The following is a 22,923-nucleotide window of genomic DNA, read 5'->3' as shown; positions in this document are numbered from 1 at the left end:
TTACTGGCTGAGCAAGGTGCGGGCGCAACACCGAGGGTTGCGATCCCGTTGCTGGTCCCGGTCCGGTACGGGCGTGACACTGAGGGTTGCGATCCGTTGCCAGTCACGAAAAAAGACAAAAAAAGGAAAAAAAAAAAAAAAAAAGAATATCTGTATTGGGTTCAAAGCAATAGAGATTCCTGTAATCATTTTGATAAATATCAGAGACTTTTAACTTGAATATTCCAGGTTTGCCCAGTAAAGTCCCTATTCCTATTTCAGTTTTCTGTTTTGTGTTCTCCTTGTAGTGGACATTTGGGAGCAATAAAAATAAGAAGAAAGGAAAAGCCAGAAAAACAGAGAAGAAAGGAACCATGAAGAAACAGGCCAACAAAACTGCCTCCTCAGGCAGTTCAGACAAAGACAGTTCCGCTGAGAGTTCAGCTCCTGAGGAAGGTGAGCCAAAAGCCCAGACCTGGGGGTGGACTCCCAGTCTTGTCAGCTTGGAGATGCAGAAGTGGGGAGGAAAGGTGCCTGTGTTACAGCATAACCTCTGCCTAGAGAGCAGTGGTCCTTAACTTTTCCAATGGTTATGGACCCTTTGAGAATCCGAATGAAGCAAGAAAAATGCATGCAATTCTAGAGGGTTGGTGAGACCACAGAAACCCATCCATGGAACCTGTGAGGAGTCTCAACTCACTTTACTGTGAGTGCCACCTTCACCCTTTTTCTTGGTTATGCAAATTATGACAGAGGAGGGAAATCCTTGAACCAGTTACAAAACTGTAGAAAATGTACTTTTGTTTGAAGCCAGTTCCAGAATTTTTGTTAACAATAGTTTGAAAAGTGAACTAATTCCAGGATTAGAATGATAAACTTTAAATTTTCTTTAAAAAATAATTTTTACTTACAAACTGGCTTGTATAGAATTGACCCAACCTGGTTTTAAGCACATGCCTGTGATTGTTACCTTGAATTGAGTCAAGCACAGTTTTTGTTAAATTGCTGATTTAGGGCTGGCCGGTTAGCTAACTTGGTTAAAGCATGGTGCTGATAACACCAAGGTCAAGGTGTTTGGATCCCCTTACAGGCCAGCCACCAAAAACTAACTAAATAAATAAATAAAATTGCTGATTTAATTTAATACTCGTTAGTAATATATACTGTCTTTTTTCCATGCCACACTTTGTCCTATCAAGATCCAGTGTTACTAGGAATTCACTAGTCAACTTAATGATTCGTTAAAACACTGGTTTTTGAAATGCCAACAAATAAATGTAGAATAGCTTATAGGGTTAGAAAATCAAATCACCATTTTCAATTATTATAGTACTAATTGATTTACTGAAGAGTTATCAGTGATTGTTAAAACCACTGGGTGAGAGTTTGTTGGAGAACTCTCAAAGTATCCCTTTATACATACTAACTACAAAGGGGAAACGGGGTGCCATTACAAACGAAACATCTGGGAGGTTCCACCTTCACCAAGTAATTCAGATTAATATCACTAGTAATGGGACAAACAGATGTCAGGTGTTTTTGATATAATACACTGAAAAGGACATCATCACTTGTGAGGTAAGTGTTCTTGCCAAAATTGCTTAACCTGAATTAGTTCTTGACAAAAAAACCAAACCAAATTGGGATAATTGTTGCTGTTTAAACTTAAATTAACTAAAAATTAATATTTAAAATTTAGTTCTTCAGTTGTACTAGCCACATTTCAATTTATCAGTAGCCACATGTGGTTTCTGCTGTTCAGATAGAGAGTATTTTCATCACTACCTCACAAAACTCTATCAGACAATTTTATGGGCTTATATCTTCAAAAATTCAAATAGCATGACAAAGAAAGGCTGATCCAGATTAAAGGATACTACAGAGACATGACAACCAAATGCAACATGTAATCCTAGATTGGATCCTACTTTGGATGAAAAGTGGCTATAAAGGACAGTATTGGAACAATTGATGAAATTTGAATATGGACCATATATTAGATAATGGTATGGCATCAATGTTAAATTTCCTTAATTTGATAATTGTAGATTTGGTTAAGTAAGAGACTGCTCTCTTTGGGAGAAATATTTATGTGTGAAGAGTCATGATCTCTGCAACTTTCAGTTTGATAACATAAATAATAAAAATGTATATTTTATTCTCTTAATAGCTGTGAACTTGAAAATAAAAAATATATACATTATTTTCTATATGTAGACAGAAAGAGAAAGTAAGTTGGCAATGTTAACTGGGTGAATTTGACTAAAGGAAGTATGGAAGTCAAACTATTCTTGCAACTTTTATTCTGTGGATATGCTTTTTTTCCCCCAAAACAAAAAAAGTTGAATTAAAAATAGGGTGGTTTCTTATTCCAGTCTAAATTTCTCTAACTTGGGTTTGCATTTACCAAAGGCAGACCAAGGGCTCATGCCAAGAGAATTGAGATGGCCATGTAGCACTTTACCTGGGAGAGCCAAGGGGTGATGATTATCAACACTGTGGGGTCACCTGTGGCCTTGGTCTTCTGTAGCATAGTGTAATCTTGTGTTTGGGCCTTTGTTGCAGGTGAAGTGTCAGATTCTGACAGCAACAGCTCCTCTTCCAGTTCAGATTCAGACTCTTCCTCAGAAGATGAAGAGTTCCATGATGGCTATGGAGAGGACCTCATGGGAGATGAGGAAGACAGGGCACGTCTGGAACAGATGACAGAGAAAGAAAGAGAGCAAGAACTGTTCAACCGCATAGAGAAGAGAGAGGTGTTGAAAAGAAGGTAAGGTTGTAGCTACCCTGCCTTTTCTATTTATTTCTTGTCTTTTGTACTTCCCCTTTCCTTCACATGTGACCTATATATGGAGACTGACATTTGGAAATGGGAAGGGAGGGAGGAAGGGAGGGAGGAAGGGAGGGAGGGAGGAGGGAAGGAAGGAAGGAAGGAAGGAAGGAAGGAGGGAGGGAGGGAGGAAGGAAGGAAGGAAGGAAGGAGGAAGGAAGGAGGAAGGAAGGAGGAAGGAAGGAGAGTTCAGAGCCATACATAGAAAATTAATATTTTGTAGTGCATTTGTTTAGCCTCAGGGCAGTGCACTATAGTAACTCAGAAATTCACTTAGTAAAGGTCTTTATGTGAATCTGATTTAATCTTCATAACAGTCTGTTTATGTATGCACCACACATTAGCATCCCATCCTATAGCCTGCAACACCAGTAGCGAGATGTTATTTTCAATTGTTAGAGTCTTCATAAGGGCAGGCAGCTAGCCTGGTTGTGGAAAGAGCACTGACTTTTTCAGTCAGAAGGTCTAGGTTCAATTCAGACTCACTGGCCAGTGATCTGAATTAAATCACAGTAAGTGATACCCTCTTTCTGCCTCAGCTCCCTCCTGGGGATTGTTGTTAGTCTTGAGTGACATAATACACATAAGAACAGTTTGTAGATATATAAGCTATTATCAACTTTAAAAAATAACTTTATTTTGGGCTGGCCCGGTAGCGCACTCGGTAGAGTGCGGTGGCGCTCCTGCCAAGGGTTCGGATCCCATATAGAGACCGGTCCGCTCGCTGGTTGAGCGTGGTGCGGGCGCGACACCGAGGGTTGCGATCCCGTTGCCGGTCGCGGTACAGGCGCGGCACTGAGGGTTGCGATCCCGTTACCGGTCATGAAAAAAGACAAAAAGGGAAAAAATAATAATAATAATAACTTTATTTCAAATAACCCACTTAAAGTGTACAATTCGATGTATGCTTTATTTATATTTTCACAAAGTTGTACAGCCATCACCACAGTTAATTCAGAACATTTTCACCACCTCAGAAAGAAACCCTGTAATTCACTGGCAGCCACTCTTCTATTTCCCCTCAAGCCTTCCAGCCCTAGGCAACTACTAATCTACTTTTTTTGTTTCTGTAGATTTGCCTATTCTGGATATTTTATATAAATGGAATCATATAATGTATAGTCTTTCGTGACTTGGCTTTTTTCACTTACCGTGTTTTTGAGGTGGCTTTTGGTATTTTGTTTGTTTTTTGTTTTTTGCAGTTGGCTGGTATGGGGATCTGAACCCTTGACCTTGGTGTTTTAACACTGTGCTCTAACCAGCTGAGCTAATATGTTGTTGAGGTTTATCCATGTAGCATATATCTGTACTTCACTGTTTTTTGTGGCTTGAATAATCCATTATATTTAGATACCACACTTTATCAATTTATCTAATGATTGACATTTGGATTGTTTCCACTTTTTTGATATCATGAATAGTGCTACTGTGAATATTTATATACAAGTATTTGAGCACCTATTTTCAGCTTTTATCCATTTTTCAGTTAAATTGTTTGGATTTGGTACTGTTGTTGTGTTGCAGAAGTTCTTTGTTCTGGATATTAATCTCTTATCAGATATATAATTTGTTTTCCACAGCACCTGCAATATTTTATTTTACATTCCCACCAGCAATGATGAAGATTCCAGTTTCTCCACATCCTTGCTAACTCTTGTCATTTTCCCTTTTTTTTTGATAGTAGCTATCCTGGTGGGTGTGAACTGGTTTCTCACTGATTTTGATTTGCATTTTTCTGCTGACTAATGATGCTGAGTATCTCTTTATGTGCTTGTTAGCCATTTATATATCTTTGGAGAAATTTCTATTCAAGTCCTTTGCCTATTTTTTAACTGGATTATCTTTTTGGTTTTGAGTTGTAAGAATTCTTTATATATTGTGGATACTAGACCTTTATCAGATACGTGATTTGCAAATATTTTCTCCCATTCCATAGGTTGTCTTTTCACTCTCTTGATGGTGTTATTTAATGCAAAAGTTTTAAATTTTGATGAAGTACAATGTATTTTTTTCTTTTCTTGCTCATGATTTTGGTGTCATATCTAAGAATCTATTGCCAAATCCAAGGTCATGAAGATTTACCTCTGTGTTTTCTTCTAAGAGCTTTATAGTTTTAGCTCATATTTAGATTATTAATCCATTTTGAGATGATTTTTGTATGTCGTACAAGCTAGGGGTTAACTTTGTTCTTTTGCATGTAGATATCCAGTTGTCCCAGCACTACTTGTTGAGGAGACTATTCTTTCCCCATTGAATACTCTTGGCACCTTTGTCAAAAATGAGTTGGCCATAGTCATGGGTTTATTTGTATGCTCTCAGTTCCATTCCATTGATCCATATATCTATCCTTATGCCATTACCATTACTGTTTTGTTTCTTTTTTTTCTTTTTTTTTTTTTTGGCAGCTGGGCAGTAAAGGGGTCCAAACCCTTGTCCTTGGTGGTATTAGCACCACACTCTACCAAGTGAGCTAACCAGCAAGCCCTATGCTGTTTCGATTATTGTGGTTATGTAGTTGGTTTTGAAATTGTGAAGTATGAGTCCTCCAACTTTGTTCTTTTTCAAAATTGTTTGGCTATATGGGGCCCTTTGCATTCCTAAATGAAGTTCAGGGTCAGCTTGTCAATTTCTGGGAAAAAAAAAAAGCAGCAGCAGCAGTTGGGATTTTGATAGGAATTGTGTTGAATCTGTAGATCAAATTTGGGAGTATTAAGAGCCGGCCCGTGGCTTACTTGGGAGAGTGTGGTGCTGATAACACCAAGGCCACAGGTTCGGATCCCTATATAGGGATGGCCAGTTAGCTCACTTGGGAGAGCGTGGTGCTGACAAGACCAAGTCAAGGGTTAAGAACGCCTTACTGGTCATCTTTTAAAAAAAAAAAAAAAAAAAAAATTGGGAGTATTGCCATCTTAATATTGTCTTCCAATCCATAAATATGGGTCTCTCTCCACTTACTTAAGTCTTCCTTAATTTCCTTCAGCAATGTTTCCTGGTTTTTGTGTTTCTGGGATAAATCCCACGTGTTCATGGTGTTTAATATTCTTTTATGTTCCTGTTTTGTCCTTGTCTTGTTTTGGTATCAGGGTAATATGGGCCTCCTAGAATAAGTTGAGAAGTGTTTCATCCTCTTCTCCTTTTTGGAAGAGTTTGTGAAGAATTAGTATTCTTTAAATAAAAACATTCTTTTGAATGTTTGGTAGAATTTTTCAGTGAAGCCATCTGGGCCTGAGCTTTTGTTTGTGGGAAGTTTTTAAATACTGATTCAGTCTTTTTACTTGTTATAGGTCTATTCAGATTTTCTTTTTCTTCTTGAGTCAATTTTGGTGGTTCTGGCCTTCTAGGAATTTTCCCATTCCATATAAATTACCTAATTTGTTGCCATACAGTTGTTCATAGTGTTCCCTTAAGATCTATTTCATTTCTGTAAGGTTGATAGTAATGTCCCCTCTTTCATACCTGATTTTATTAATTTGAATGTTCTCTCTTTTTTTCTTGGTAATCTAGCTAAAGGTTTGTCAATTTTGTTGATGTTTTCAAAGAACCAACTTCTGTTTTCATTGATTATCTTTATTGTTTTTGTAGTCTCTTTTATTAATTTCAACTTTGATCTTTATTAATTCTTTAATTCTGCTTGCTTTATGTTTAGTTTGCTCTTCTTTTTCTACTGTCTTATGGTAGAATTAGGTAATTAATTTTAGATCTTTCTTCTTTTTCAATACAGATTGAGCATCCTTAATCCGAAATCCAAAATGCTCCAAAATCTGAAACTTTTTGAGCACTGACTTGATGCCACAAGTGAAAAATTCCACACCTCTGATTGCAAGCATTTCGGATAAAGGATACTCAACCTGTAAAAGTGACAAAGTGATGATAAAGATGATGTTAACACTGCAGAGAAAGTACCAATAGACAACGTGGTGAAAATGTGAATGTGTGATGGAATTAGAGCAGCATGCATTCATAACTGAACAAGAAATCATGCCAGTTTATAGAATCAAAGAGAGACTTCTAAAACAAAAACCATTGTTAATGAGGCATATGACTCTGGAGGAAACGTTTAAAAAAGTCATTCAGCAGAATGCTTCTTCATCCCTACAGAACCCATTTCCTGGTACCTCAGCTGCTTCATTTTTTGTTTTGTTTTGTTTTGTTTATTTTTCAACTGCTTCTGATGTTTCTTCTCACTTAAAAAATACAATACAATACAAGGGTTGGCTGGTTAGCTCAGTTGGTTAGAGTATGATGCTGATAACACCAAGGTCCAGGGTTCGGTTCCTGTACCAGCCAGCTGCCAAAAATAAATAAATAAAATACAGTGTATGGTAACCTTTTAATCAAAACACAATGAAAGCCTGCCATTGTTTTGCTGCTCTTGTTTAACACCTGATACAGGTATTCTGGTGATACTACTGTGGTGCTTAGTTACCCTGAACACATTTTTTTCACTGTGTTAATGGTATGTCATATTTTTTACTGTCAAGTATTTATGTGTGAATAGGTATTAGAAAATGATTACTTATTGGTAGCATATAAATTCAGTAAATTCAGAGTCAGGAATGATGGTGATGCCACACAACCACAGATTGTCCACGTGGGTGGTTGAGATAGTGACACCTTTGCTTTCCAATTGTTCGATGTACACAAACTTTGTTTCATGCACAAAATAATTAAGAATATTGTAAAAAATTACCTTCAGTCTGTGTGTATAAGATGTATATGAAATATAAATTAATTTTGTATTTAAACTTGGGTTCCTTTTTTTTTTTTTTTTTAAAGATGACCGGTAAGGGGATCTCAACCCTTGGCTTGGTGTTGTCAGCACCACGCTCAACCAGTGAGCGAGCCGGCCATCCCTATATAGGATCCGAACCCGTGGCTTCGGCGCTATCAGCACCGCACTCTCCCGAGTGAGCCACGGGCTGGCCCTACTCCTTTCTCCTATCTAATAGAAATCAGTCTTTACATATATTTCATTGCTACTTAAAAACCAAACAAATATCTTTTAATCAGATTTGAAATCAAGAAAAAACTAAAAACAGCCAAAAAGAAAGAAAAGAAAGAAAAAAAGAAAAAGCAAGAAGAGGAGCAAGAAAAGAAAAAACTGACACAGATTCAAGAATCTCAGGTAGGAAATTCAATGGTCCTCTCTGTTTTGAGTGTACGTGGGTGTTTGTTTCTGTTTATGTAAAATGGTGGGTTTATATTAATCAGTCTAGGTTAGTGTGAGACTATTACATACAGTCTGCTTCCTGTAGGTTTCATTAATCTTTGGACATATCTTATCATTTCACCATTAGCTACACTGTTTAACTCCTTAGGACTTCACTCAAATCTGCATTTAAAAAGCAGCCCACTAGCGTGTGAGTGTCCCTTAATTGAAAGTTGGTAAACATCTTGTCCGAGGTAGCCAGATATGTTATGATGTTTACTCAGGTGTATGTCATCCTAGACTTGGTATAAATATAGCTGAGCAAATTAGTTATCTCTGCATTCATTATGAAAAGCTTTATTGACAATATCAACAAATATTAGCTATGATCTAGGATGTTCTTCCAGAAAGAGTTTTTTGGATAATTTCTTAAATTTGCTGTTTATCAGGCAGGTAAGATGGGCTGACTTCACACTGCTGTATCCTCTTTGTCCACAAGAGGATGCTCTCTCCTTATGCAAATTTTAAGTTTCTGCAGCCTATATAGATTCACATTGGAGGACTGAATGTATCGTTGGGTATAGAGAATCTCATCAGCTGTTGGTAAAAAGAGCCACCCTACATATCCTTCCCTTTCCAGGTAACATCCCACAACAAGGAACGGCGTTCCAAACGGGATGAGAAACTAGATAAGAAATCTCAAGCCATGGAGGAGCTGAAAGCAGAGCGAGAAAAACGGAAGAACAGAACAGGTAAGTTGGGAAAACGTAATGGCTACTTTGTGTCTTTGATCGTATGATTTCACTTCCTAGTGCTCATTTTTATTTTTCCCTTTTTTTTTTTTAGCTCTTTATTATGGAAAATTCCAAACATATACAGAGAGGAGTATAATGAACCTCCATGAACCATATCATCTCTATTTCATTATATTTCAACCATATTATTTCAATACGTGTCTCTAAAAGATAAGGACTCTTTTTGTAAACCTATCTACAATACTATTCTCACACCTAAAAAATAGTAACAATGAATCCATTAATATTATCAAATATCTAGTCAGGGTTCAAATTTCTCTATTTGTTTTATAATTTAAAAAATAATAATTTGATCATTTGAATCAGGATCTTATAAGTACTGCACACTAACCGATTGCGCCACTGGAGCTCCTGAATCAGGATCTTAAATAAAAGTCCATACATTGTGATTTGTTACTATGTCCTTTAAGTCACTTAATCTATAGGTTTTTCTCCTCATCTCCTTTTCCTCCTCTTGCAGCCTATTTGCTGAAGAAACTAGGTCATTTGTCTTGTGGTTTCTCACAGATGTTAAGTGCATCCCATTGGTGTTGTTGAATGTGTTCCTCTAGTCCCTTGAATTTCCTGTAATTTGATAGTTAGACCTAGAGAATTGATCAGATTTGGGTTTGTTCTGGGTTTTTTTTGGTTTTTGGAAAGGAGTATTTTTAGGTAGTGGTATGTATTTCCATCAGGAGACACATACTATCTGATTGTTTCTTATTTTGTGAAGTTACCAGCTCTGTCAATTAGCCTTTACCACAATAATGTGAGGTAGCAAACTCCCCCCACCCTTCCTGCTCATGCACCTGCAGTTCAGCAGGGGGTTGCCTGGAAGTATGGGTTTATTGTCTCCAGGCTGCAGGTTGGGGCTAGGTCTATTCTACCTGTCTCACTTCCTCCTTGGACCAGAATTCACAGGACACATTCTTATCGTGGTGATAGCAGAAGTATAAAAGGGGCAAGCAGAAACACACAATGTCTCTTAAGACCTAGACTTGGAATTGTCACTATGAGAAGTGTCACTGTGGAAGTATAACTATGGGACTGGGAGAAACTAGCAAGTCATGTGGCAAGGAGCATGGGTACAGAGAGAGTTGAAGAATTGGAAATAGTCATGTGTTCTATCCTAGTAGCCAGTGATGGTCATTATTTACATCATTTAATTCATTAGGAGTTGCAAAATGGTGATATTCTAATCTATCACTCTTTCTTCGTTTATTATCTAGTCTGTTTACATAAAGAGAAACTTCTCACAAGCTATTTAGTTACCCGCCCCCCAGGTATATTTTTAATAGGAAAGGTGGAATAAATACTTGATTCATTTTCTTTTTATTTATCAGTTTTCAAAAGAATGAGAGTTCCTCAGCAACTTCCGGAGATAACCATTGAGATTTCTTTATTTTGAATGTTCTTTATGTATCCTAACAATACTTTATGTGTTTTAATCCATTGCAGTTATTATTGATACTCAAATTGTCTACCAGATTTAGCCGAGTCCTTTTGACACAAGACCCTGGTAGTCTTTAATAATTTCCTTGCTTTCTAGATTTGGAGTTAGCCATTTCTCTATGGAGCCCTGGTTTCTTTTTCACGACAAATTGTATTTAGAGACCGCAGTCGAGACACAAGGAGTGCTCATGCTATTATTTCTAAGCCTTTTCAGTGTACACAGCTAAAAAAGTTTTTTTTAAGGATAAAATTTATCATAAACCTTATTCTGAGAATTCCATTTCAAACTAGAATGCTAGAGATTTTTGTTTTTTATAATAACTTTATTGAGATATAGCTCATATGCAATACTGTTTACTTATATAAAGTGTACAAGGCAGTGGCTTTTAGTATATTCACAGAGCTATGCAGTAAAACTCAAAATTCAGTGAATTTTAGAATATTTCATTACCCCAAAAAGAAACTCCAACCTGTCATCCCCCAGCCCTAGGCAACCACCAATCTTCTTTCTGTCTCTATAGATTTGCCTGTCCTGGACATTTCATGTAAATGGAATCATAAAATATGTGGTCTTTTGTGCCTAGCTTCTTTTACCTAGCATAATGTTTTCAAGGTTCATCCATATATTATAGTATGATATCAATATTTTTCCCTTTTTATGACTGAATAATATTCCATTGTATGGATATACACATTTTGTTTATCCATTTACCTCTTGATGGATATTTGGGTTGTTTCCACTTTCTGGCTATTATGAATAATATACTACGAACATTTGTGCACAAGTTTTTGGGGGTATTTTTGTTCAATTTTTTTTTTACTTTTTATTTATTTTGGTTTTTTATTTGTGCACAAGTTTTTATATGGACATATGTTTTCATTTATCTTGGGTGTATACCTAGGAGTGGAATTATTGGGTGATATGATAATGACCTTTTGAGGAACTGCCAGGCTGTTTTCCAAGGCAGCTTCACCATTTTGCATTGCTAACAACAATATATGAAGGTTTCTCCACATCCTCACCAACACTTGTTATTATGTCTTATTGATGATGGGAATCCTAGTGGGTGTGAAGTGGCATCTTATGGTTTCAATTTATATTTTCCTAATGATTAGTGATGTTGAGCATCTTTTCATGTGTTTGTTAGTCATTTGTATATCTTCTTGGAGAAATGTGAGTTCAAGGTCTCTTTTTATTTTTTTTTTTTTTTTTGCGGCTGGCTGGTAAGGGGATCTGAACCTGCAACCTTGGTGTTATAAGGCTGCAATCTAACCAGCTGAGCTAACTGGCCAGCCATTCAAGTTCTTTGTCCATTTTTCAGTTAAATTGTTTGGGTTTTGTTGCTGTTGTTGTGTTGCAGAAGTTCTTTTTTCTGGATATTAATCTCTTATCAGATATATAATTTGCAAATATTTTTTTATTCCATGGGTTACCTTTTCACTTTATCGTTAGTGTCTTTTGATGAATAAAAGTTTTTAATTAAGAGGGCCGGCCCGTGGCTCACTCGGGAGAGTGTGGTGCTGAGAACACCAAGGCCACAGGTTCAGATCCCTATATAGGGATGGCCGGTTCACTCACTTGAGAAAGTGTGGTGCTGACAACACCAAGTCAAGGGTTAAGATCCCCTTACCGGCCATCTTTAAAAAAAAAAAAAAGTTTTAATTAAGGAAGTATAATTTATCTATTTTTGTTGCGTCCTGTGCTTTTGGTGTTATATCCAAGAAATCGTTGCCGAATCCAGTGTCACGAAAGTTTCCCCTGTGATTACATCTTCTAAGAATTTTATAGTTTAGCTATTATATTTAGGTCTTTGATCCATTTTGATTTAGTTTTTGTATATAGTGTAAGGTAAGGGTCCAACTTCTTTTTTTTTTGCATATGGATATCCAGTTTTCCCAGCACCATTTGTTGAGGACTGTCCTTTGCCCATTGAATGTTCTTGGCACCTTTGTCAAAAATTATTTGGCCATATATGCAAGGGTTTATTTCTGGGCTCTCTGTTCTCTCCCATTGGATATGTCTGTCTTTCAAAATGACTGTTTTTTTCTGGAACCCCAAGCCAGCCAGCCACCAAAAAAAAAAAGACTATTTTTTTTTTTTGTCCTTTTTGAGACCCGCCGCACCGTGCTCAGCCAGTGAGCGCTGTGAGCACACTGGTCATCCCTATACAGGATCCGAACCTGTGGCGGGAATGCTGCCGTGCTCCCAGCGCCGCACCCTCCCGAGTGCGCCATGGGCTTGGCCCAAAAAAGACTATTTTTAAAGTTACTTCTTATAGTTCCTTTCTGTGTGGTTATGTCATCAGATGAATACTTCGTTTCATTTGGCTTTTAATATTTAGAGATGACTTTTTATTATTATTGTTTTATGATTATATAAAATACATGATTCCAAAGTCAAATCTACTAAAACAAGGTATATTCAAAGAAATTTAGCTTCCATATCTTTTTATTTCATACCTTGTCCCCTCCCATAACAGTCAATCACTTAAAACTTTTTGTTGTTGTTGTTGTTGTTTTTGGCGGATGTCCAGAAAACACTTTTATATCCTTCTCTTTTTTTCTTTAAACATTAGGGCACACAGAGATCAAGGGTTCAGATCCCCTTACCAGCCAGCCACCAAAAACAAACAACAAAACAACAACAACAAAAATAAACATAAGAACACGTAGTCACCTCCTGTTTTAGATTAATGGTAGCATGCTATACACACTTTTCTCTACCTTGCATCTTTCACTTAACAGTATATCCTGGAGATCACTCCTTAGTGGTTTTTTTTTTTTTTGTCTTTTTGTCTTTTTTCCGTGTCCGGCAACGGATCGCAACCCTCAGTGTTGCCCCCGTACCGGACCGGGGACCGGCAACGGGATCGCAAGCCTCGGTGTTGCTCCCGCGCCTCGCTCAGCCAGTGAGCGGGAACCGGTCTGTATATGGGATCCGTACCCTCGGACGGGAGCGCCGCCGCGCTTCCCAAGCGGCGCACTATCCAGTGCGCCACCGGGCCGGCCCCACTCCTTAGTGTTTTATGTAGAGCAGCTATCAGCAAACTGTTTTTGAAAATAGAATTTCACTGAATACAACAACACCCATTTGTTTACATATTGTCTAAGGCTGCTTTCAGTAACTACAACAATAAATTTGAGCAGTTGGAACAGTGACCATAGGAATAACAAACCTATTTTTTTTAATAAAGAAACAGTATTTATTAGTTACAGTTTTAGAGGCTAGGAAGTGCAAAGTCCAGGAAACACATTTGGTGAGGGCCCTGTTTGTGGGTGGTGACTCTTTACAGCGGTGCAGGGTGTCACATGGTAGATGGCTTGAGAAGAGAAAACACAAACCTAAATTATTTACCATCTGGCTCTTTAAAACATTTTCTGACTCAGGTTGTAGTGTTCTGTCTCATTCCTTTTTTACATCTGCATATCAGTCCACTGGGTAGACGTATCACAGGTAATTCAGCTACTCCCCTGTTTGTGGACATTTGGTTGTTTTCTTTTCTTTTTCTTTTTTTTTTTTTTTTTAAAGAATGACTGGCAAGGGGATCTTAATCCTTGACTTGGTGGTGTCAGCACCACACTCAACCAAGTGAGCTAACCAGCCATTCCTATATAGGGATCCGAACCCGTGGCCTTGGTGTTATCAGCACCGCACTCTCCCGAGTGAGCCACGGGCCGGCCCCTGACATTTGGTTGTTTTCATTCTTCTGTTATTACATGTAGTACTGCAAATTCAAAACAAGGTTTTCCTCAAAAACTTTCTGAACACATCGTGAGTTTTTCCCTCTCATTCCTGCCCACCTTCAAGTGTCTTGTGTGCAATAAAAGCTGGTGACCCTTTCTGCCTACTTAGTAACAATCTTTCATCCCATTTTTTGTCTATTGGGGTCTGATGTTTGGTGCCTGAATGATTTTAACTCTGGTTTAACTCATTTCTGTATATAGCCTAAGTTATCACAACCCCATCTAGCAAAGATAGTCGTGTCTATTTGAGTCTTTCATGTTCCAGTTCTTTTTCAAGGATGAAAGATGTTTCAGTTTCTTGTTGAGAAAACCTAGGTAATCATTTCCCCTTTCTTTCTAGCTGAGCTCCTTGCCAAAAAACAGCCATTAAAAACCAGTGAAGTCTACTCTGACGATGAGGAGGAGGAAGAGGATGACAAGTCCAGTGAAAAGTCAGACCGTTCATCCCGAACATCATCATCTGATGAAGAAGAGGAGTAAGCTGTGTTCATTTTGGTCTAGTAGGCAGGATGGATGGGTTCTTTTCTGAAGTTTCCAAAATTGCCCTGTTTGAGCCATGAACTCTGGTTTGGTTCAGTACCCTGAATTGCTGAACTAAATTCCCCAGCACATCAGCCCATTCATTTCTTTGGCTTCTGGCTCCTAGCCTGCACCCCTGGACATTTCACTGGGGCCTAGCAGGTAGGAACTGACTTCCCATCACTCTCAGATTGGCCCGGAGCTGTCGTTACTGTTCTTACTGTGATATGTTATCTAGAGTGGCAGCCTCGTTCAAGACAGTTCATACTACTGGCTAGGAACAGGATTCTATTACAGCTCTTTCCTAGTGCTTTATTTGTTTCTCTTAAGTTAATCACATGTGCTTTGGTTGAGGTACATTTTGAGAAGTTGGTATTTATATGTCTTGTACCGTTTATATGATGAACACTTTTCCCAGTGCCCCGTTGTCCCTCACAGGAAAGAAGAGATCCCTCCAAAATCACAACCAGTCTCCTTACCTGAAGAATTGAATCGAGTTCGATTATCACGGCATAAGCTAGAACGTTGGTGTCACATGCCCTTCTTTGCTAAAACTGTCACAGGATGTTTTGTACGGATTGGCATTGGAAACCACAACAGCAAACCAGTTTACCGGGTTGGTATTTCTTTCCTTGGACAATTTTCCACGTTTTCAGTATAATGATTCTCGACTAGGGGTTAGGAGCTACTGAACAAATATGTCATTCTTCTGCCACCTTTTGACTGGGAAGTAGACTCCAAATGATATGCCCATACAACAGTGTCTATCTGAGCTGACCTCATTCATGACCTGCTGCCAGGAAGAGTACTTAGAGCCCAAGGGACTGGCAGGTTTGGATTTAGGATAATTTTCTCTATCCTCTTTCAGCATAAAAGGAAGAAGGGAGACATTTCTGAAGTATTTGTTGGGAGTTACATAACTCTCAACAAAAAATTTATTATTTAAAAAATAAATCAATGGGCCGGCCCGGTGGCGCACTCGGTTGAGTGTGGCGCTTGGGAGCGTGGCGGCGCTCCTGCCGAGGGTTCGGATCCCATATAGAGACCGGTCCGCTCACTGGCTGAGCGCAGTGTGGGCGCGACACAGAGGGTTGCAATCCCGTTACCGGTCATGAAAAAAAAAAGACAAAAAGGAAAAAAAAAAAATCAATGAAAAATGTCCATGTTACATACCAAGTGACTTCTAGACCAGGGAATTGCATTGAGGTTAAAAAAAAAAAAACGTCAGCCTAATACAAATTATTATGTGGGTTCCAGCACTACTTCTTCTGTGGTCTCAATGGCTGGAATATATATAGCTATTTGATTTTTCTGTTGTGTGTTTTGTTTTTGTTTGTTCTGTTCTGGGTTGTCTGGTTTTAACGTGTATTTATCTCCTTGTGTAAGGACCAGCAGTCATGCCGTGTCCTGGAAAGCTTGGCAACAGAAACTGACCTCTGTGGCCTTCACATTTGGTTAATAAAAATTGACCTCTGAAATCCCAAGTACATCCCCTAGTAAAGTAGAATTAGTTGGGTGGAAAGCTTCTAATGGGCCACACCAGGCTAACTTCCTTTTCTGGCGTGTGCTTATACTGGGCACAAGGCTCCCTGTATGTGAATTCTAAATCTGAGAAAGATGCTCAGAACACCTGGCAGCTGTGGGTTCCTCTTGGCACAGGGTCACTTGTTTGTGTTCAGGTAGATAGAGCCAAAAGAAAAGTGTGGAAAGCTCTGAATGAGTCTACTCCTGACTGGTGTCTCTTGTCCTTCTTAGGTTGCTGAGATTACAGGCGTTGTGGAAACTGCCAAAGTTTACCAGCTGGGTGGCACCAGAACAAACAAAGGGCTACAACTACGGTAAGAAGCTCTTCTGTGGCAGCTTCTGCTTCCACTTCAAACAGGCACTTCCCATTTGAGCTGTTATTCTCTCCCAGTGTGATGTTTCTTGTTGCAGTGAGCACTATTTATGCAGTCCCCACAATGCACTTGGAGAGAGACTTGTTTTCTGTCTTTGCCTTTAGGGGAAGTAGGACATTCTCTCCCATAGGAGGAACCAGGGTTATGAAGTGATAGGACATATAGAAGGAAAATGCCAGATTGTGAGAGATCATCCTCCCAGAGCCCAGCAGACATTTCCTTGATGAGCATGGTCAAAAGGTTTGCTTCTGGTTGTGGCTCACTTAACTAACCTCATCTTTAACAAGTCAGGTCACCTTTCTGGACTTAGTTTCCTCCTTCAGCAAAATGAAAGTATCATTCACTCAGCAAATATTTACTGAATTTCTACTATGTGCCAGTAGTAGTATGATGCCACTGTTTTAGGCATCAGGATAAAGGAGAGAACAAAGCAGACATATACAAATTTCTGCCCTCTTGGAGCCTGAGAATTCTAAAGACTCCATATAGGAAGGAATAGAAGTAGTTTTCCAGGATCACACAGCAAGTAGAAGATAATAGACATGGCTTTCCCATGACCTAATATGGTCTCCATGGTTTCTCCGTTCCCCTCTCTCATCCCCACCCCATCATCTCCCCTGGTCTGTTTAAAAAGAGCCAGTTGGGGGTAGGAAATGGCTGTGACAAGCAGAGAGTCTCTAGGAAAATGTCACTGAGTCACTTAATTTTGCCGACACAGTGGTCAGTAGAAAGACAGAGTTCTTCCTCTCAGGAATAGCTGGATTTTCATTCTAATAACTACATAGTATTGCATATTCTTGATGCTAACTGACTATGATGGATTTTATTGTAAATTGACTTTTGAAGCACTGGCCACATCCATTTGGTTTCCAGCACTGCCTTTGTGATTTTCAGTCCTGGCTGCCCATTAAAACAACCTAGGAGGGGTTTTTTGTTTTGTTTTTTAGTTTTGGTGCCTGGTTTTTAACTCCCAGAGATTGTAATTCAGTAGATCCAAATTGATTGGATCTAGTTGATTCCAATGCTTTAGCATTGGAATTTTTATAAATCTTCATAGATGATTCTAAAGGGTAGCCAGGATTGAGAACCACTGTGGTACATTGTCTAGTAGGCCTGCTTTGCTGGAACTGCAGTCAACGTGCACATTCTTGGAGATGCTGTCTGTCTTTTGTGTAGGCATGGCAATGACCAACGAGTGTTCCGCCTAGAGTTTGTCTCAAACCAAGAATTCACTGAAAGTGAATTCATGAAGTGGAAAGAAGCGGTAAGTGGCTAGAGACTACTTAGCGGTTGTTTGTGAACACCAAGAGAGCCTCTTTCCAAAATCCCTTATTAATAATCCTTTATCATGTTTTGGTCCAGATGTTCTCTGCTGGCATGCAGTTGCCTACTCTAGATGAAATCAATAAAAAGGAATTATCTATTAAAGAAGCTCTTAATTATAAATTCAATGATCAGGACATTGAAGAGGTAAGAAACCTGGTACCCTACAGCCTGGAGGCTCATCACGAACCAATGTTTAGGGATGGCCAGTTAGCTCAGTTGGTAAAGTGTGGTGCTGATAACACCAAGGTCCAGGGTTTGATCCCTGTACCAGCCACCAGCCAGCCGTCAAAAAAAAAAAAAGTAAAAGAACCAGTGTTTAGAGAAAAATCATGATTTTCTTTTCTTTCCTTATATCTTGACATTTTTAACTATGCATGAAGATGAGGGAATACTAGTATTGCTACCTTATTATTTATAGTTTAAGCTTTCCTCTGTACATTCTCATCTGCAGATGAGAATACATAGACTATAAAGTGTATTCAGGGTTCAGGGATCTGTGTTGGGTCCTTCGAGAGTTTTCTTTCTCCAAAACATTTTGGTAAAATTCTTTGATCTCTGTTCTCTTGGACAGTGGCTAGCCTTACAGTACCAGGCCCTTGGGCTGCTGCTGTTTATTGGTGCATGTTCCTTCAGACTGTCCCAGAAGAATCTCCGTGACCCTGGAAGCAGCATAGTATCCCTTGGAATGAACTCGCTCTCTCCCTGGGGCATGACACTGCTATAGGAAGAGCAGCCCCCTTTTAACTAGCTGCTTGCCTCCAAAATGGGCTCACTTAGCCTGTCTACAAAAATAGTTTAGGAATACCTCACTGCTGGTATCTCCTCTCTGGTACAGATTGTAAAAGAGAAAGAAAGGTTCAGAAAAGCTCCACCCAACTATGCTATGAAGAAGACTCAGCTGCTAAAGGAGAAGGTGTGTACTTGCATTTGCACCTCTTTGCCCATTCTGTGAAGAGATGTGGAAGTCAAACATGTTCATCCTCTGCCAAGTTAGTGGTGGCAAGATTGAGAGAAAATTCTGGTCCCAACTATAAGCAACACACTGTGTTCTTGGCACCCGGGCAGCATTCCTTGGCCATTTTTCTTTCTATAAATTGAAACTGATCTTATTTGTTCCATTCTCCTTACTTTCTAGTTACTTATTTTCATGTGTAATAAAATAGTGCCCAGGGCAGTATTCAGTACTGGGTCTGAACAGACAAATGATATTGTCCAGCCCAGCTGTGGTTGATAGTTTTTCATTCTTCACATCAGGATGGGGGGCCAGCCTGTGTCTCACTCGGGAGAGTGTGGTGCTGATAACACCAAGGCCATGGGTTCGGATCCCATATAGGGATGGCCAGTTGGCTCACTGGGTGAGTGTGGTGCTGACAACACCAAGTCAAGGGTTAAGATCCCCTTACCGGTCATCTTTAAAAAAAAAAAAACTGGGTGAGCATGGTGCAGACACATCAGGATGGGGTGAGCCTTGTTATGGTGGTTTAGCCATGTGGGGCCTGGGTTCTAAGGTTAATGTTACATATCACTGCCACTAGGGGCACAGAGCCAGGTAGCTTATATGGGAAGGTGTTACTGCTGCAATATAAATTATACCTTGTATTTGTAAAGTATTTCTTCAGTATTCTTTCATTTCTACTGTCATGTGTCCATCACATGAGATATCTTGCCTATGATGGAAGTAAGGGGATACTTGATATAGAGCCAGTTACAGCTAAGAACTCACATATCTCTCTGTGTATAGGCCATGGCTGAGGACCTGGGGGATCAGGACAAGGCTAAACAAATCCAAGACCAGCTGAATGAGCTGGAGGAGCGGGCAGAGGCCCTGGACCGCCAGCGGACCAAGAACATATCTGCTATCAGGTGTGTTACTGACCCTGTTTTGGTTGGGCCAATATCCTTGGCCCACAGACCTTGGCCAAAATTATCAGGCAGGCCCATAGCCTTGTACACGCTATGCTGCACTGACTCCACAGATCTCTGGGGTCAGGGTTCACTGGCTCCCTGTGTCCTTTCACAGCCCACTGACTCATCCCTCTTACTCACTCCACAGTTACATTAACCAGCGGAACCGGGAGTGGAACATTGTGGAGTCTGAGAAGGCCCTGGTGGTGAGTAAGACAATATTATCTAGATCACTGAAAAACATTTTAATTAATAAAATGATATGAAATCTTTTCTACATCTTGCTCAAGTTCATTTTTTAAATTATTGAAGTAACATGTATATTTAGCATATACATGCTCTCTCCATATGCATACATATAACCATATAATTTATTAATTTACAATGAAAAGCAGTCTTCTGCCCTGTCTTACCCCTCTCCACCCTTAGATTCTACTCCAGGGTATTCATTTGTATTAATTTCTGGGTTTTGGTTGTTTTCTGTGTATCTGCTCTGGAGTTCTTGAAGGGAAAAAGGTTATAGACAGCTTTTGATTTTTTAGAACCTTACAAAGACTGTTATTTATATGTGAGCTTATGATGAATGAGAGGAAGGGGACTGAAGAAACATTTCTATAGTGCATGCTCTGTTTCAGGCTGAAAGTCACAACATGAAAAACCAACAGATGGATCCCTTTACCAGGCGGCAGTGCAAACCTACCATCGTTTCTAATGTGAGTTCCTAAAGAGGACGTTATTAGTCAGGACCTAGATTCTAGGACATAGAGTGTATTCCATTAGGAAATTAATAAACGAGTTAAAAATAATGTTTTCTTAGCTGGGATTTGCTTGCCTCAAGCTCCTGGGTCTGGATACTTCCTTTTTTATCTTGCTGTAGGGCATATAGGTAGTGAAAACCTGGCATGGATTTGTAAAAATCTCAGGAGTAACTCCCTGTACCAGGATGAGTTTATAGCACAGCTGACATTAGTACAAGCATGCCTCAGAGATATTGCGAGTTCAGTTCCAGACCACTACAATAAAGATGTCGCAATAAACCAAGTCACACAAATTTTTTGGTTTCCCAGTGCATATAAAAGCTATGTTTACTGTAGTCTATTAAGTGTGCAATAGCATTAAGTCTAAAAAACAATGTGTATGCTTTAATTTTTAAATATTTATTGCTAAAAAATGCACATGCTGTTGGACAAAGGGTGGCAATAAGACTTCTTCGGAGATAGGATTGCTGCAAACCTTCAATTTGTAAAAAACAAAATTATCTGCCAAGTGCAATAAAATAAAGTGTAGTAAGCCAAGGTATGACTTTAGTGTGTCACTAAGCTAAGGTTTGGGCTTGGGCTTGGCTTTAAAGTTTTTAATTACCTTATTTTGCTGCCTTGAGGAAAACCCCACTCAGCTGCTGCTGGGTCCACTGTGCTGCTTGTGATGTTAGTAGTGGTAGGTGGGAAAAAATCTGGCAGTAGGATTCTGTGAGTGTTGGACATTCTCTAAAATAACTTATTTTCTCTTTCAGTCCAGAGATCCAGCTGTTCAAGCTGCCATCTTGGCCCAGCTGAATGCGAAATATGGTTCTGGAGTGTTACCAGATGCTCCAAAGGAAATGAGCAAGGCAAGTGCAGTACTACCCTGTGGCTTCTGAACCAGGCTGTCGCCAGCACCCCTGCCTGGTTTGGGTTTGATTTTCCTACCTGGAGGAACATGGAGTCCCACTTGCAGTCCTTTCTCCATCCTAACTATTTACAAATGTAGTGAACAGCTGCTGAATTTTGATGAGACAACCTAAATTTTAAATCCAACACCACTAATTAGCATTTGTCTTTGTTTTTGGGCAACTGGCTGGTACAGGGATCAAACCCTGGCCCTTGTTGTTATCAGCTCCACTCTGCAGCCAAGTAAGCTAACTGGCCAGCCCCCAACACCATTACTTAAGTAGGGCATTGACTGTGTCTTTAGGCACAGAGGACTTCTAGCCCTGTGCACCACATTTTCTCACATGTAAAATGGGGATAATACTACACGCCCTACCTACCTCACAGGATACTTAGGAGCAGCAGATAACATGTAAGGATCGGATGATTATAAAAGTAAAAGTTCTTTGAAAACGAAAATAGTAAACTAAGAGAAACTGCCCATTTAGAAGTAGTTCTCAGGGCTGGCCCGTGGCTCACTTGGGAGAGTGCGGTGCTGATAACACCTAGGCCACGGGTTCGGATCCTATACAGGGATGGCCAGTTCGCTCACTGGCTGAGCGCGGTGCTGACAACACCAAGCCAAGGGTTAAGATCCCCTTACTGGTCATCTTTAAAAAAAAAAAAAAGCAGTTCTCTACTTAAGTCAGGTTTTTTCCTCTGGAGCCTAAACTGTCCCAGGAATTCCTAAAATCTTGGGTCAGAACGTGGCCTGTTTTCTTAAGCCCACCCTTTCTACCCTCCTACCACAGACATAAGCCTTCCCTCTCCTCTTTGCTTTTAGTTTATAAAAGAGAATGCTCTTTGTTCATAGCCTCTCCAGTCCACCCTTTGAGAGAAGTAATCAGAATACAGCCTTAGTAGGAAAACCTAATGAACTTGAACAGGAGCTTTTACCATTAGTGGCTACTGCTTCTTGAAATCCACTTGTACTTCTGTTCTTATAATTTGTTTTCCTCTTCTCATTGCAGGGTCAGGGCAAGGATAAAGATTTGAACTCTAAATCAGCCAGTGACCTCTCAGAAGACCTGTTCAAAGTACATGATTTTGATGTGAAGATTGATTTGCAAGTTCCCAGCTCAGGTATATGAGGGCGGGAGATGGCCAAGGACCAGATTGGATCCACGGCCCTGTTGGCCAGCAAGGAGGCCTGATTTTACGGAAGAAACGGGGATATCTGCTCATCAATATTTATAGAGGCCAGGATAAGACAGGCTGCAGGTATATTTTGAGAGGGAAGATAACTGTAGTCAGTAAGGGTACCTGAAGGAGTGAAGCACAAGACTAAAAGGACTTTGTAGGTACTTCAGATGCCAATTTGCTCCTCTTTCCCACAGAGTCAAAGGCTTTGGCTATCACCTCCAAGGCTCCGCCAGCCAAGGATGGGGCCCCAAGGAGATCTCTGAATTTGGAAGACTACAAAAAACGACGAGGGCTTATCTGAGCATACCCAGCCTGCTGCTTCTGACCCTGCATGCCCCATCACAGTGTCCCAGCTTTCCTGTTTTCCTTTGATTTGCCCTCTTTGGGCCAGAGCAGCAGTAGAACTGGGAAGAGACTCTAAACTGCCAGTCATCTGTAATATAAACCATTTGCTGTATAGATCTCCCTTGTCTGCACCATCTCCCACCAACCCCCC

At 39.7% G+C, this 22,923-nt stretch overlaps 1 protein-coding gene across 1 annotated transcript in view; it reads left to right on the top strand.

The window, feature by feature from the left end:
* Positions 1 to 22,895, top strand: part of RTF1 (Rtf1, Paf1/RNA polymerase II complex component, homolog (S. cerevisiae)) — a 48,048-nt gene extending 25,153 nt beyond the window's left edge. The window contains exons 3-18 of the mRNA XM_008587594.1: positions 288 to 435; positions 2,545 to 2,749; positions 7,820 to 7,934; positions 8,599 to 8,710; positions 14,289 to 14,424; positions 14,906 to 15,083; positions 16,223 to 16,305; positions 17,542 to 17,629; positions 17,728 to 17,835; positions 18,527 to 18,604; positions 19,433 to 19,554; positions 19,745 to 19,802; positions 20,232 to 20,309; positions 21,110 to 21,205; positions 22,256 to 22,367; positions 22,622 to 22,895. Of these exons, the coding sequence (XP_008585816.1) occupies positions 288 to 435; positions 2,545 to 2,749; positions 7,820 to 7,934; positions 8,599 to 8,710; positions 14,289 to 14,424; positions 14,906 to 15,083; positions 16,223 to 16,305; positions 17,542 to 17,629; positions 17,728 to 17,835; positions 18,527 to 18,604; positions 19,433 to 19,554; positions 19,745 to 19,802; positions 20,232 to 20,309; positions 21,110 to 21,205; positions 22,256 to 22,367; positions 22,622 to 22,728 (1,824 nt within the window). The 3' untranslated portion in view covers positions 22,729 to 22,895. The remainder of the gene's footprint in view (positions 1 to 287; positions 436 to 2,544; positions 2,750 to 7,819; positions 7,935 to 8,598; positions 8,711 to 14,288; positions 14,425 to 14,905; positions 15,084 to 16,222; positions 16,306 to 17,541; positions 17,630 to 17,727; positions 17,836 to 18,526; positions 18,605 to 19,432; positions 19,555 to 19,744; positions 19,803 to 20,231; positions 20,310 to 21,109; positions 21,206 to 22,255; positions 22,368 to 22,621) is intronic.
* The last annotated feature ends 28 nt before the right edge of the window (positions 22,896 to 22,923 follow it).

This window comes from Galeopterus variegatus, unplaced genomic scaffold, assembly GCF_000696425.1.
Source record: "Galeopterus variegatus unplaced genomic scaffold, G_variegatus-3.0.2 Scaffold119, whole genome shotgun sequence".
Classification (NCBI taxonomy): domain Eukaryota; kingdom Metazoa; phylum Chordata; class Mammalia; order Dermoptera; family Cynocephalidae; genus Galeopterus; species Galeopterus variegatus.
Note: the sequence above shows the minus strand (reverse complement) of the source record. Positions and strands in the feature narration are given on the sequence as shown.